At 45.5% G+C, this 14,873-nt stretch overlaps 1 protein-coding gene across 3 annotated transcripts in view; it reads left to right on the forward strand.

Annotated features, from left to right (window-relative positions):
- LOC146492294 (NACHT, LRR and PYD domains-containing protein 3-like) overlaps positions 1-14,873 on the forward strand; it is a 227,877-nt gene that overhangs the window by 207,173 nt on the left and 5,831 nt on the right. For all 3 annotated transcript variants that reach the window (XM_085151459.1, XM_085151461.1, XM_085151460.1), the window contains 2 exons: positions 9,876-10,052; positions 12,160-12,336. In XM_085151459.1, the coding sequence (XP_085007585.1) occupies positions 9,876-10,052; positions 12,160-12,336 (354 nt within the window). The remainder of the gene's footprint in view (positions 1-9,875; positions 10,053-12,159; positions 12,337-14,873) is intronic.

Genomic DNA, 14,873 nt, shown 5'->3' on the forward strand with positions numbered 1-14,873 from the left:
AAGCTGAGTCCCATTGTATCGCGCTCCGAATTAGAAATTGTTATTCATGCATTTGTTTCATCTCGTCTGGACTATTGTAACTCTTTGTTTACTTGTTTATGTAAAGCCTCTTTGGAGCGTCTGCAAGTCGTTCAGAACGCTGCTGCAAAGCTTCTGACCAAGTCCTCCAAATTTTCCCATGTCACACCCCTGCTGATTCAGTTGCACTGGCTCCCCGTTAAATTCAGAATCCAGTTTAAGGTTTTGACCTTGACTTTCAGGGCTCTGCACGGAAGAGCACCAACATATATAAGTGAACTTTTACATGCATACATTCCCAGCAGGTCCCTGAGGTCATGTGACCAGGGCTTGCTTGCTGTCCAACACACGAGGCTGAAAACAAAAGGCGACAAAGCTTTTGGAACTGTGGCCCCCAGACTGTGGAACTCTCTCCCGTTGAGCCTGAGATCTGTGGACTCAGTGGTCGCTTTTAAAAAACAGCTAAAAACTCATCTTTTTAAACTTGCTTTGGGTTGATTTTTATTTTTAGGTTTTAGCTTCTGTGAAGCACTTTGTGATTTTTATCTTGAAAGGTGCTATATAAATAAAGTTTTACTTACTTACTTTACTTACTTACTTTACCACTCAGACAGCCAGCAATTTAAGGAGAACATGCGGCTAAACATGTCACTCCTGGTCTGATTGGGGAGGGGACCAGAGAAAACTACAGAGTCTGACATTGTTTTGGCAAGGTTGCACACCGATTCAATATTGATTTTAGTGACCTCCGATTGGCGTAACTGGGTGTCATTACTGCCAACGTGAATTATGATTTTACTGAATTTACGTTTACCCTTAGCCAGCAGTTTTAAATTTCCTTCAATGTCGCCTGCTCTGGCCCCTGGAAGACAGTTGACTATGGTTGCCGGTGTCTCTAGCTTCACATGTCTGAGAACAGAATCACCAATTACCAGAGTTTGACCCCCGGGGGGTGTGTCGCCGAGTGGGGAAAAACAGTTAGACACATGAACGGGTTGGTGGTGTACCTGGGGCTTCTGTTTAGGACTATGCTTCCTCCTCACCGTCACCCAGCCGCCCTCTTTCCCCAGCTGCTTGGGGTCTGCCGGGGAACAGCTAGCGGGGCCTATGCTATCTTCGGCTGCACCAGCTACAGGGGCCTGGCTAGCTACGGGTGAATGAAGGGTGCGAAGCCGAGTGTCCAATTCAGTAATCCTGGCCTCCAGAGCTGCAAATATGCTACATTTGTTACAGATATCATTGCTGCTAAAGGAGGCCGAGGAGTAACTAAACATCTGACACAATGGGCAAGAAAGTGCAGGAGGGACAGGTGAAGTAGCCATGGTGCTAACGAGTTGGCTACGAGCTAAGCTAAGCTAGCGAAACAGTAGAGAGACAGTGAGTGAATACTTTGGCTATAAATTAGGTAGTGAGTACACAGAAAGTGTGCTTCGGATGAAGCACGTGAAGATTATACTATGAAAAAAGAATGTATTTAAAAGTTGTTAATTAAATTGCTAAGCATTAAGCTACTCAGAAACACCACTGTGTTTGAGCAAGAACAGGAAGTGATACTCTACCGCAGAGCGAGCAAACACCAAGTGACAGCGCCACCAAGAGTGCAGTCCAATTAACAGGAAGGACGACTCGTCCATCAGGCGTCCAGCTGTCCGTGACCGTGTCCACAGTAGAGTGTGACCGAGGCTTCATACTAACACGCGCACATGAAGCTAATACCACCACGAGCAGCTGCTCAGCGGATTTGGAGGACAAATGTCTGCAGCTTCTCGCAGGCAGTATGCAGAATGTGGATCTCCACAAAGACTGTGGAGAGCTCGTCCCACACTCTAAATCCATACTTGTCTGCACAAAACTTCTCACACGTTCCCGTCACAAGTGTCTTCTAAGTGAAGCTACCAGGTTCAGGTCCAGCTTGTTTATCTGGAGCTGCAGTAGATGATCCATCCTGACAAAGCAACACAGACAGCAGATATGCAAACACACAACACAACCAAAGGATTCTCTCTGCATGTCTGTGGCTGATGCTGCTGGAATGAAGCTGTTTGAAACCTTGTTGTTCTGCACTTTGGGACCAGAAGAGGAAACTGAAGCTCTGTGCAGAGGGTTCAATGGAAGCAGCCAAGCGCTGTAAGTGTCTGCTGTACAGGGATGCTGGTTCAGCTGTGGCTCAGTTTCACAGGGTGACTCAATAAAAGCAGCAGGAAATCAAAGCTTGATGCTTTCATCAGTGTGGAAATAAGAAAGTTTCCTGTGACAGACGCTGGAGCTCTTTCACTCTCAGCTTCACAGTTTCAGCTTCAAACTTCTTGCAACATGTTTCTAACACGGCCACATTCCACCTTAATGGAGCTGATATCTTGTGCATCAGCACATTTTCTAAAGGCAGCGATCACATCTTTAGTTTTGGATGTTTAACTGCAGATTGTTTATGTGTTTATAGCACATTAATTACAACAGCAGCGTTGACCACAGTGCTGTACAAGAATCCAAAATAACTATTAAAATAACTCTTAATATTAATATCACACATCAAATATCAAATAACTCTCATGCTGTATTAAAAGCCAGTGAATACAAATGTGTTTTAAGAGCAGATTTACAGAGACTGACAGCAGGAGCTGGGGCTGTTCGATAGAACGATGTATATATGATGACCATATGAAAACGTCTATCGTTTCATATCACGCTCTTTGTTTCCTTGTTACGTGTTTGTGTGTTTTCCAGATAAACCTTTCAAAATAAATCTGAAGATCCTGTTGAGAGTTTTCAAAATAAACACAATACATTACTGCGGTCGCTCGTTTATCGAGTTACGTTCTAAAAATAAGTCTCAGAATGAAGTAGCAGCTTTATGTTTTACAATTATTATAGAAGTTTTAAAGCAGTTAAACCCTCACTGCACACTTTCTACACTTTTCTCAGACAGGCATGAACATTTTCACACTTTTCTCTCTGGTTTAAACAAAGTTCAAACCTTCATAGAAAAATAAGTTCATTATTAAAGAATGAAAGCAAAGTGTTTCTGAAATGTGTCAAATCAGCCTTTGCTGGCATTAAATGAGCTTGGTTCTGTGTGAGGAGCACTCGTCCACGGCCTGGGCTCCTCGCTGTCAGGTAAAGTTTCATAAAGCTTTTGAGTTTTTATGCAGATAATGTTGGTGTCCAGCACGATGTTGTTTTTCCTGCGGTCACTGATCCACAAAGCCAAAGCTGACTCCATCCTTACGATGTTCTTGTTGTGGACAGTTACAACCTTTTTGCCTCCTTGTTGAAACTATGATGGTCAGCATCTTCCTCTGCCTTTGGCTGCTACCACAGGTGCAAAACGTCTCGTCATCATTGTTGTTTGTTGGGGACAAAACGTACAAACATACAGTGCAGCACTGCAGAGTCACACTGCTGTAAATTTGAACACATTCTGTACTGTACAGGAGACACGGCACGAGATTGGCTGACAATGGTCTACAGCCAATCAGGACGCAGAACACAACGCGCTGTAAAAAACAAAAGCATGAAAAATTGCACAAAAAAGATCAGCGAAACAGCGAGGCCGCCAAAGGTGAACTGTGTTACAGCGAGGGACCAGCGTATATATGGTTGTTGGGACGATAAATGTCTTTGAGCTTGTGTCAGAAGACGAGCTGCAGCTTTCTGGACCAGCTGCAGTCCTGCCAGGCAGGTCCCACTAACTCCAACATATAAGGAGTTACAATAATCCAGCTGGGATGTCATGAAAACGTGGATCGCCCGTTCAAGGTTTTTAAAAGATATAAATGATCTCACCTTAGATAAAAGCCTCAGTTTGAAGAAAGACCGCTGTACAACTGAGCTCAGCTGTTTTTCAAAGGTCACATTGCCGTCAAATATAAGCCCCAAATGTAATAATGCGATTTAATAAAAGAGCTGAACCAGTCTAATAGAGCGCCCTTGATGCCGCCATGCTCCAATGGTGACATCAAGATGCTGTGGTCAACGGTGTCAAAGGCAGCGGTCAGATCCAAAAGCACAGCTGAGTCTCCTGATCAGTGGCTGATAAAAGATCATTAAGAACTTTTCAAAGTGCAGTTTCAGTGCTGTGAAGAGCTTTAAAACCAGACTGAAACCTTTACAACAGATTGCAGCTGAACAAATATAATCTTTTACAAAATCTTTGACAGGGAAGGGAAGCTTTGAAATAGGCCTGAAGTTTGAGCGGACAGAGGATCCAGATCAGGTTTTTTAGTACAGGCTGTACAACAGCATGTTTAAAACAGGCTGTACAACACCTGAACTAAGACTGCTGTTAAAAATCGCTAAGATGTCAGAACCAACAACCTTTAAAATCTTTTTAAACACGTGTTTGAACAACATCATTTGGACAAGATGATGTCTTTATAGCATCACATCGTTCCTCCACCTGATCAAACCACACAGGCTCAAACTGATCAAAAACAGCTGAGCAGGTGAATATTTTAGCCCCGGTGCGATCTCGGGCGAGAGTATCGATGATGGCCAAAGGGCAGCGTCCAGCTCTACGGCCGCTGAAGAGCAGACTCAACAGACGCGCGTGATGTGGATCCTACTGCTCTAAAACTGGAGCTTCTTCAATCCATTAAAGAGGACATTAGCACGCTGTTAAAAGAAGAACTCAGAAATGCATTGAAAGAAGATTTTGACAATATAAGGGCTGACGTGCAAGGACTGAGAAATGAGATCGCTAACAGCATGGCGGCGACGTGCGGCGAAGTTGATGTGCGGCGCAGTCTACAGTAGACAGTATGAAGGAGGAGCTGTCTGACCTGAAGGATAAATGTGATGAAGGCAGGAAGCGGAGAGCTAACATCCACATCATAGGGATCCCAGAGGGCCTGGACTCGAGCTCCTCCACGGCCGTATCCGTGCTACTACGTGAAGTGCTGGGTATGGATAAAGACGTTATTGTCGACCGCTCACACAGGAGCCCTATCCTGAGAAAGCCAGCTGGTAACCCGCACGCCGTCATAGCTGAGCGTCACTACTACCAGGATTGTGTGGCTACGCCGTGCCAGGGCCCAAGCCCCGCTTGAGTTTAACGGACAACCTATTGCAATATTACGACTGGGCGATACGACCCAAAGTTCATATCTCGATATTCTTTAGCTGGATGGCGATATACGATATATATCTCGATATTTTTAAAGCCAGAAAGTACAAACAAAAAGAGAGTTCTTAGTCAAAGCTGTGTCCCAAATCTCACACAGGCACATTGTGGTGGGGCGTGGTCTGCGGTGCCGTGCAGGTGCGTCCGCCCTCCCTGCACGCCACCGCAGACCACGCCCCACCACAACATTTATTAACATACAGCGTAGATGTACATGAAACAGTTACTCAGAAATAAATGATCAGCATTTATTCAATTATAATGCTCCATAAATAAAAGAAAACAATGTTGTTTTTGTGCATAACAAAAAGCTCACAATTGTGCAGTCAAAATGTAAACTAACAGACGCTGAGCATAATAACAAGCAGCTGCTCTGTTCCCAGGTTCTACTGCGTGACTGACAGCCTGGAGTTTGAAATCCTCTTTGTAACCGTGTCTCTTACAGGTGCCATTTATGGTCCTTATACACACTCAATACAGTAATATTACGTTGAAGCAGAGTACGTATCACTCCACGAGGCTCCTCGTAGCTGTAATGCTCCAACAATCCATCAAGCGGTGCGGCCTCGTAGCTTAGCAAAGTCGTACCAAAACATTTTTGAAAGGTTTCTGAGCGCCGTGTAGCACATAAAATCGGTTCGAGGTCAGTAAGCACAACCAGAATTCATCCATAAGGCGCACTGTCGATTTATGAGAAAATTACAGGATTTTAAGTGCGACTTATAGTGCAGAAAATATAGTTTATGGTTTTCCTTTGATCTTAGCAAATATCTACTCCTCTAATTGGAACGATCACAGATTTTTCACTAATGTCTTTGCGCGGCTCCCCAATATGTCATCACACAATATCATCTTTGAGGGAGACCTAAACTGCTCATTATCTGCTATGGACCACAGTTCACACAAAAGTACACTTAGTCCAAAGTCACCATGCATCATTCAGAGCTTTCTTGATAATCATGGGCTAGCTGATGTACGGAGATTTCATAATCCTGCTTCACGTCAATACTCTTTTTTTCTAATGTCCATAAAACATATATTTGTATAGAAAAACGTCTCCCTTTAGTTACAGAATGTGATTATAAGACTCTGGTGATTTCTCCTCTTGTTTTTTCAATGTGTATTCCTGATGCCTGCTCCAACTATCAGCCATGGAGATTCAACTCAGTGTTGTTAGCAGATGAAGAGTTTGTCAGTTACAAAAGGTCTCAAAGAGATTTTTTTTCTATCAATCAGACCCCAGAGATGTCATCATCAGTCATTTGGGAATCTCTGAAAGCATCTGAGAGGCCAAATAATTTCATTTTGTGCCTGTAAACAACCACGGCAGACCCGGGTGCAAATTCATGCTTTGCAGCATACTTTATTCACTCTCACGGTTGCTTTTCACAATGTTCACAGAGCTGCAGCTCTCCCGCTGCCCGCTCAACATTATCACCACAACAACAACCCCAACCACAGGACCCAGTACAATATTTAATTCGGCGGGGCGTGATTGCGGATGCCGTACAGGTGCGCCCGCCTCCTCTGCGCGGCACCGCAGGCCACGCCCCGCCACACACCCCCATCGCCCGACTGAGGCCGGGGAACCATCCGGCCAAACCTACTCTCCCCACCGCGAGCGGGAGAGGGGATCAGCCCGGACCGTCGGCGCCCCCGGGCCCTGGCCAAGCGACGGGGAGTTGTGAGTTCAGGTGGCCGCACGCGAACCCAGCAGCGTCGGCGAAGCTGGTCCGGAGGTCGGCCGCGTGGCAGGTGGACGCGGCGCGGTCGGCACAGTCGTGCGCCCCGGCTCGCAGGCGGCTGGGCAGATGTCCGGCAGGCACCGGCCTCTGGTGGAGGTGAGGCCGCTCTGCTCACCCCGCCGACCTCGGGCTTCGGTGGCGCGGACTTCCCTAGCACGGGCACCACCGACCTATCCCGCGGCTTCTCCACCCCTCCCGGTGGGAGCAACACCCCACGCTGCGCCTCCGCCGCTGCCTCTACCAGCTGGAGCGGCTCCTCGGGCGTCGCCTCCGCCGCTGTCTCTCCCGGCTGGAGCGGCTCCTCGGGCCCGGCCTCCACTGCTGTCTCTCCCGGCTGGAGCGGCTCCTCGGGCGCCGCCTCCGCCGCTGTCTCTCCCGGCTGGAGCGGCTCCCCGGGCGCCGCCTCCGCCGCTGCCTCTCCCGGCTGGAGCGGCTCCTCGGGCGCCGCCTCCACCGCTGCGGGCTCCTCGCGCGCCGGCTCCGCCGCCTTCTTCTGGGGCGCAGGAACGGGCACCGGGCCCTGCCGAACCCCAGCGGCTCCCACGCGAGGTGTGGGGACAGGCGCTGTGGCAGGCTGCGAGCTAGCTGGTCGCAACCTGGGGGCCGGCACGGGCGCCTGCACGGACTGGATTTCCTCCACTCCAGCGCCATTGGGGAGCGCCGGTGGTGGTGGCGGTGGTGTCGGGCAGGACCGGATCAGCGCCGCCAGATACTCCATCCTCTGCAGGTGGCGTTCAGTCTGGTCCTGCAGCTCTTCCCGCCTGCGGCGCCACACCGCCGCCTGCTCCTGCTGCGTGGCCACCAGCTCGGCCACCATTCTCGCCAGCTCCTCCCTCTGCTGGCCCACTCCCGAATCTGCTGTGCCTCCCGTCCTGGGTTTCGGCACCACTGTAAACAACCACGGCAGACCCGGGTGCAAATTCATGCTTTGCAGCATACTTTATTCACTCTCACGGTTGCTGTTCACAATGTTCACAGAGCTGCAGCTCTCCCGCTGCCCGCTCAACATTATCACCACAACAACAACCCCAACCACAGGACCCAGTACAATATTTAATTCGGCGGGGCGTGATTGCGGATGCCGTACAGGTGCGCCCGCCTCCTCTGCGCGGCACCGCAGGCCACGCCCCGCCACAGTGCCAAACAGAATAAAATAGCGACCGAGCGCCTCTCTCAGTTAGCTGATGAATTGACTAAACTACATGCTGTGTACAGCCACTCTCCTGAGCCTGTATTATATACACAGCGGTTACAATGACAAACTGAATACAATCTCATACCTACAAAACAGGCTGAGTCAAAGTTGCAGCTACGCTTATGAACATGGAGAAAAAACAGGCGAGTTATCAGCTCACCAGCTACGACTAAGAACAGCTAACCAACTATCCTTGAGCTCTACAATGACCAGGGAATAAGGTCTACAGACAACCAAACTATCCTTGAGATCCACAATGATTTCAATAAGTTTTTTGATATTCCCTCCTTGGGAGGAGATGCGATCGCTAGTCTGGAGGAACCTGTCTCCAATGTTGAAATTGAAACGGCCGTACGGAGCATGCAGTCTGGAAAATCTGCTGCCCCGACGGGTATCCATCTGATTTTTTCATAAAGTTTTCTGACCGACTGAATTCACTGTTAAAATCCACTTTTGAAGAATCCTTCCTCTCACAGTCGTTGCCTCCAACAATGCATCAAGCAGTGATGTGTTTAATTGTACAACAGGAAAAAGACCATTTAGATCATCGTTCATGTCGTTTAATATCTTTGTTCAACACAGACACCAAGATCCTGGCTCAAGTGTTGGCCCGTCGCTTACACAAGTATTTGTCCTCCATTATTTCACCAGACCAGACGGGCTTTATTAGGCACTCTTTTTTTAACATTAGAGCTCTATTAAATATCATTTATACCCATGTTAAAGGTGATACATTGGAAACTGTAATTTGGCTTGACGCAGAAAAGGCGTTGGATCGGGTGAGATGGGATTTTTTTATACGCTTAAAAGATGTGGCTTTAATTTTGTATCTTGGATAAAAGTATTGTATTGCTCCCCTCTAACAGCCGTCCGGACTAACAATAATCTGCCCCCCAGGACAGGGATGCCCTCTGTCTCCTTTTTGCCATTGAACCGCTAGCTGTTGCTCTGAGACAATGTGTTGGTGTTGAGGGAAAACATCGAGGGGGTATCGAACATGAAGTCTCTCTTTATGCCGACGACATGATTTTATTTATTTCCAACCCATCGAACAGCCTCCACAAACTTTTGGATAGACTTACAATAATAATAATAATACATTTTATTTATAGGCGCCTTTAAGAGCCTCAAGGTCACCTTAATGCATACTTAAGGAATTTGGGACAATTTCTGGATATAAAGTGAATTTTGGGAAGAGCGAGGCAAAGTCTATCTGTACGACAACTGGGGAGTTTTGTGTGTTTTAGCCCCTTTTAAACCCAGCGATAACAAGTTTAAGTACTCGGGCATCTGGGTGACAAGAAAACCACAAAGACTTGTATAAAACTATCTTCCTTTATTGTCGAAGCTTAAAGAGGATTATGGAAAATGTGAGTTTTGCCTCTTTATATTTATGGTGGGGAAGGAGAACAAAGAGCAAAGATGAATGTGATGCTGAATAAGCAGAAGACTTGGACTCATTTGATTCCAGCTTTGATATCATTGATTTCAATATGTCCATTTCTGTCACACTTCACCTTTAAAAGTGAAGCCATGTGGTTCCTGGAAGGAAAAACATGACTTTTTCAAAACCTTTTCCTGTTTTTATGAGAAATGTACGACTTTAATGTGAAACATTCAGAGTTTTTTCTCTTGTTGTGTTTGTTTGAAGCTGCTTCCTGTTGGCCTCAGCTGTTTGGAGTTTCCATTTTCTAAACTTCTACATTCTGAACCTTCTTCAGCTCTGAACAGATGATGAAACACTGAATGATTTCAAGCACTTTGTCTACTAAACTTACATCTTTCATTCTTTATACAGATTGAATGGCTATGGTTTGTCAGAGATCAGCTGTGATTATCTGGCAGCAGCACTGAAGTCCAACCCCTCCCATCTGAGAGAGCTGGACCTGAGCTACAACAGCAAGCTGCAGGATCCAGGAGTGAAGCATCTGTGTGGTTTCCTGGAGAGTCCAGGATGTAAACTTGAAACTCTGGGGTCAGTCAGCATGTTTTAGTTGTGCTGAGATGAATATGATGTGAAAGTTGTCCTGACACTAAACTGCAGACATCAGGCTGATATTATACTGATCCACACTGAGGATCTTCATGGTAAAGTCTGTTTTCTTCTTCTCTGGTTTAGTCCATTGACTGCAGCAGAACAATGTTCACATTTCAAACAGTGATACTCAACGTATGGCCCGCGGCTCACACGCGGCCCGCCCACCTTTCCTAATTCAGAGAGAGAGGACCCTGATTAACTGTGTAGCTTCTTCCTCACAGTTCTAAGTATCAGACACAACAATGAATAATCCACAGCTGACTGTCTTTAGCAGGTCAAAGGTCACGGCACACAGCAGACAGTCAGAAATATTCTAACTCTGATCATTTATCAGTTGTGACACTGTGAGACTTGATCAGAGGTGTGATCATCACAGCAGAGGCCTTTGTGTCAATGTCACTGAGGATCAAACAGAAACACATGAAGCAGATTTTCCTCTTCTGGCTTTTTATAGCAGATAACCTTCAAAATATTCTGCAGTCGATCAAAAACTGAAGCAAACCATGAATCAACATGTGAACATGAGCTGATGCTGCTGAAGTGAAGCAAAGTTACAGAGGTTTGATTACAGACACAGCTGAGAGTTTGTAATCTGTCATCATTTTAAAAAGTTTCCATGGAACAGCAGTAATGAGGCTTTACTGTCAGAGGCCGACAGCACTAAACACAACAACAGACTGGTTGCTAATAAACAGTGAATGATGCAGAAACAGATGTTTGAAGCTGTTCTTGGAGTACACTGAGAGAGAGAGAGCTGTGCAGGCAGGAACAGCCAAAGTCAGAGAGAATTCATGAGCATATTTATCAAACGTGAAGCAGAGTTTGGATCTTCTTTTGCTGCTGGTTCACTCAGTTTTGGTTGGAGAAAGATGAAACCTGCAGCTTCAGGATCTGTGAGCTGTCCACTTTCAGCCCCGACGGCGTGTCCGTGTACGTGCCGTCGAGTGAACGATCCACGCTCTGTGTTTCCATCTTTGTGTGTTTAGTTGCTCTCATTTACTGTTTTAACTGTTTGCTGCTTGTTGAAATAGTTTGTGAGCTTTAACCTGAGATTCTGGCAAAATACATTTATATTAAACATCGATTCAGGATTGAATGAATCAACATCGTTTTATTCAAATTAAAACCATTTAAATGGGAACATGAATTTTTTACAGCCGCCTCTAATGCTGGGTAATGTCAGCTGGTCCATGTGCAGCTGGCTGTGAGGCTCAGGGAGCGTCTACAAAGTGCAACACTGAAAGAACATCATCCATAAATATTGAGTAATAACTGGACTCTCATACAGCGAGACTCAAATGCCTTTAAACATCAGCTTATCCTGCTGATCCAAGTCCAACACTGAGTTTGTAAAAACATGTTTGTCAATCATTTTGTTTGGTTTCTGAGGAAAATGATTCAATAACTTGCTGCTAATACACAACATTTCATCATATTTCCTCATAACCCTCTTTTTTCTGACCATTTGATCCCATTTGAATTTGCAATAAAGGATCTACAGAGTTTGGTGACAATAATGACAGTAGATGTTTGTGTGAAAGTGCTGGAAGCAAATGAGTGTGTGATGTTCTTTCAGTGTTGCACTTTGTAGACGCTCCCTGAGCACTGGTCTCACAGCCAGCTGCACATAGAGACCAGTGTTGTTAGTCCAGGTCAGAAGATGACTTGTTGGAATGAAAATGAGCTTGTAGTTTGTCTGCTTTAATAATGTGACTGGAAAAAGGTGTTGGACTTCAAATATGTCCATTTCTTTCACACTTCACCTTTAAAAGTGAAGCCATGTGGTTCCTGGAAGGAGAAACACGACTTTTTCAAGTCTTTTTCCTGTTTTTATGAGAAATGTACGACTTTAATGTGAAACATTCAGAGTTTTTTCTCTTGTTGTGTTTGTTTGATGCTGCTTCCTGTTGGCTTCAGCTGTTTGGAGTTTCCATTTTCTAAACTTCTACATTCTGAACCTTCTTCAGCTCTGAACAGATGATGAAACACTGAATGATTTCAAGCACTTTGTCTAATAAACTTACATCTTTCATTCTTTATACAGATTGGAGAGCTGTGGTTTGTCAGAGATCAGCTGTGATTATCTGGCAGCAGCACTGAAGTCCAACCCCTCCCATCTGAGACAGCTGCACCTGTACAACAACTACAAGCTGCAGGATCCAGGAGTGAAGCATCTGTGTGGTTTCCTGGAGAGTCCAGGATGTAAACTTGAAACTCTGAGGTCAGTCAGCATGTTTTAGTTGTGCTGAGATGAATATGATGTGAAAGTTGTGCTGACACTAAACTGCAGACATCAGGCTGATATTATACTGATCCACACTGAGGATCTTCATGGTAAAGTCTGTTTTCTTCTTCTCTGGTTTAGTCCATTGACTGCAGCAGAACAATGTTCACATTTCAAACCTTCAAAGAAGAAGAAAAATCCTCCACTGGAAAATTCACTGTGAAACTCTCAAACTCTTCATTCCACCTTAACGTCTGTCTGACACTGAAATCCAAAGCAAAATGTGCGTTTGCTTTACAGACAGCAGTCCAACACAAACATACACACATCATCCAAAACACAGTCCAACATCCAAATCTCCTCCACTGCCAGCATGAATGATGGGAAAGAGAAGGAGGAACACTCTGACATTCAGGGTTAGAATGAGTTTCATAAAGCAGACTGTGAAGATCAAAGCTGCATTAGAAAGCTTACATGAATGAATGAGTGGACAGAAGTGGACAGAGATCATCTGAAGCACTTCAAAGGCTTTAAATCAGCACATTTCTCTTTATTCTTTATCAACTCTGTTAGTTTCTCTCAGTTTTCTGTGGAATGAAGCTAACAGCAGGCTAATAAGATGCTGACCAATAGGTTTCTATTAAAGGTTGTAATTTGTATATGAAAAAATGCTTTGGCTCAGCAGGGATCAGCTTACAGGTAGAATACAGCTGCTGGATGGGATTAGCATGTCATAGCTATCTACCAAACTGCTAACTGGGGAATTTCAGGCCATCTATGGATCATTTTTGCTAACTGTTTATTCAGCTTAGGCTCACAGGGCTGCAGCCTGTGCCCTAGCTGTCATAGGGCAAGAGGCGTGGTCCACCTGCACAGGTGAGCAGTCCATCACAGGGCCAACAGAGAGAGACAGAGAAGCACTCTCTCACATCCACACCTACAGCCAATTTAGAAGCACCAATGAACCTAAGCAGCATTTCATTGGACTGTGGGAGAACATCCAACCTCCACAGAAAGGCCCAGCTGACCAACAAGCTTCAACCTACAACCTTCTTGCTTTAAGGCACTAGTGCTAACCACTTTTCCCCATTTCAGCCCAAATCCTGCATCATCCTGTTTCTGACTCCAGGCCAGCTCCACTAACACTTTCTCATCAGACACTGCCACCTAGTGGAGGAAGTCTTAGTTCCATTTGAAGCTTCAGATTACAGTTAGTTCCTTTACAAAGAGGTGGAGGTGGTGGGGCCACAGCACCATCATCACAGTGCCATAGGACACTTAACCTTTGTTTCCATATGCTGGGAGCTTCCTGTTGTTCCAAGGAGGACTGGAAAATGTGTGAAAATCTCCCAGTCAGTTCCTCACAGCACACTTCAATCATTTCCCTCCCACAGCATCAGGACCAGGGCTTTTTCTCTCTTTGGTCCCACTAAGAGATTTCCACACAAACACCTCATCAGTGGGACTCTCAGAGCTACCAGCCCTTTGCTACAATCACAAAGCTCTTCATTGAAATCAATGATATCAAAGCTGGAATCAAATGAGTCCAAGTCTTCTGCTGATTCAGCATCACATTCATCTTTGCTCCTTGTTCTGCATCCCCACCATGGACTTCATTCCTTTCCAAGCCAGCCTTGAGTGTCCTTTATTCAGCTCATCCTCTGCTTTACTTTTACACCTGATTTTAGCTGCTTTATCTCTCTTTCAACAAGTTTCTGTGCCTCAATCTTTTTCTTCTCTCCCTCATAACAAGACAGCTTCTTCTGCCTGAGAACATGTTGGAGTGATTTACTAATCCAGGGCTGCTTATTGGGGAAAATACTTCCTGTTTCCAAAGTAATCCCCATTTTTCCCAGAAAGAAATGTCAGTAGAAATCGATGATCTAAGTGAGAACATGAGCCTTTAAAAAGTCCCAGTGGGTGCAGTCAAAGCAGTCCCTCAGTCCCAGTATAGAGTCTTTGGTCCAGACTGGAACAACTGTGTGCCCAGTTTGAGCTCTCTTCAGTGCTGTGACCTGACAGACCCAGAGGGGCCATCACATCACATTTAGAAGCTCCCCTAATGGAGCCACAACACATGTCCAATACTTAGTCTGTCTTGTTGGACCAACTGGAAGAAATGATTCAAGGACTTAGTCACAGAACAGAGATTCAAATCTCCAAAATCCAACTGGCTGCATCAGGACATATAGTCTGAAACTCTGCACAGTTTCCTGTTTGAAGCTGCTTCCTGTTGGCTTCAGCTGTTTGGAGTTTCCATTTTCTAAACTTCTACATTCTGAACCTTCTTCAGCTCTGAACCTCTTGCTTGGTCGGTGGCGCTGTCACTTGGTGTTCGCTCGCTCGCTCTGTGGTATAGTATCGCTTCCTGTTCCTGCTCAAACACAGTGGTGTTTCTGAGTAGCTTATTTGCTTAGCAGTTTAATTAACAACTTTTAAATACATTCTTTTTTCACAGTATAATCTTCACGTGCTTCATCCGAAGCACACTTTCTGTGTACTCACTACCTAATTTATAGTATTCACTCACTGTC

This window comes from Neolamprologus multifasciatus, chromosome 23, assembly GCF_963576455.1.
Source record: "Neolamprologus multifasciatus chromosome 23, fNeoMul1.2, whole genome shotgun sequence".
Classification (NCBI taxonomy): Eukaryota; Metazoa; Chordata; class Actinopteri; order Cichliformes; family Cichlidae; genus Neolamprologus; species Neolamprologus multifasciatus.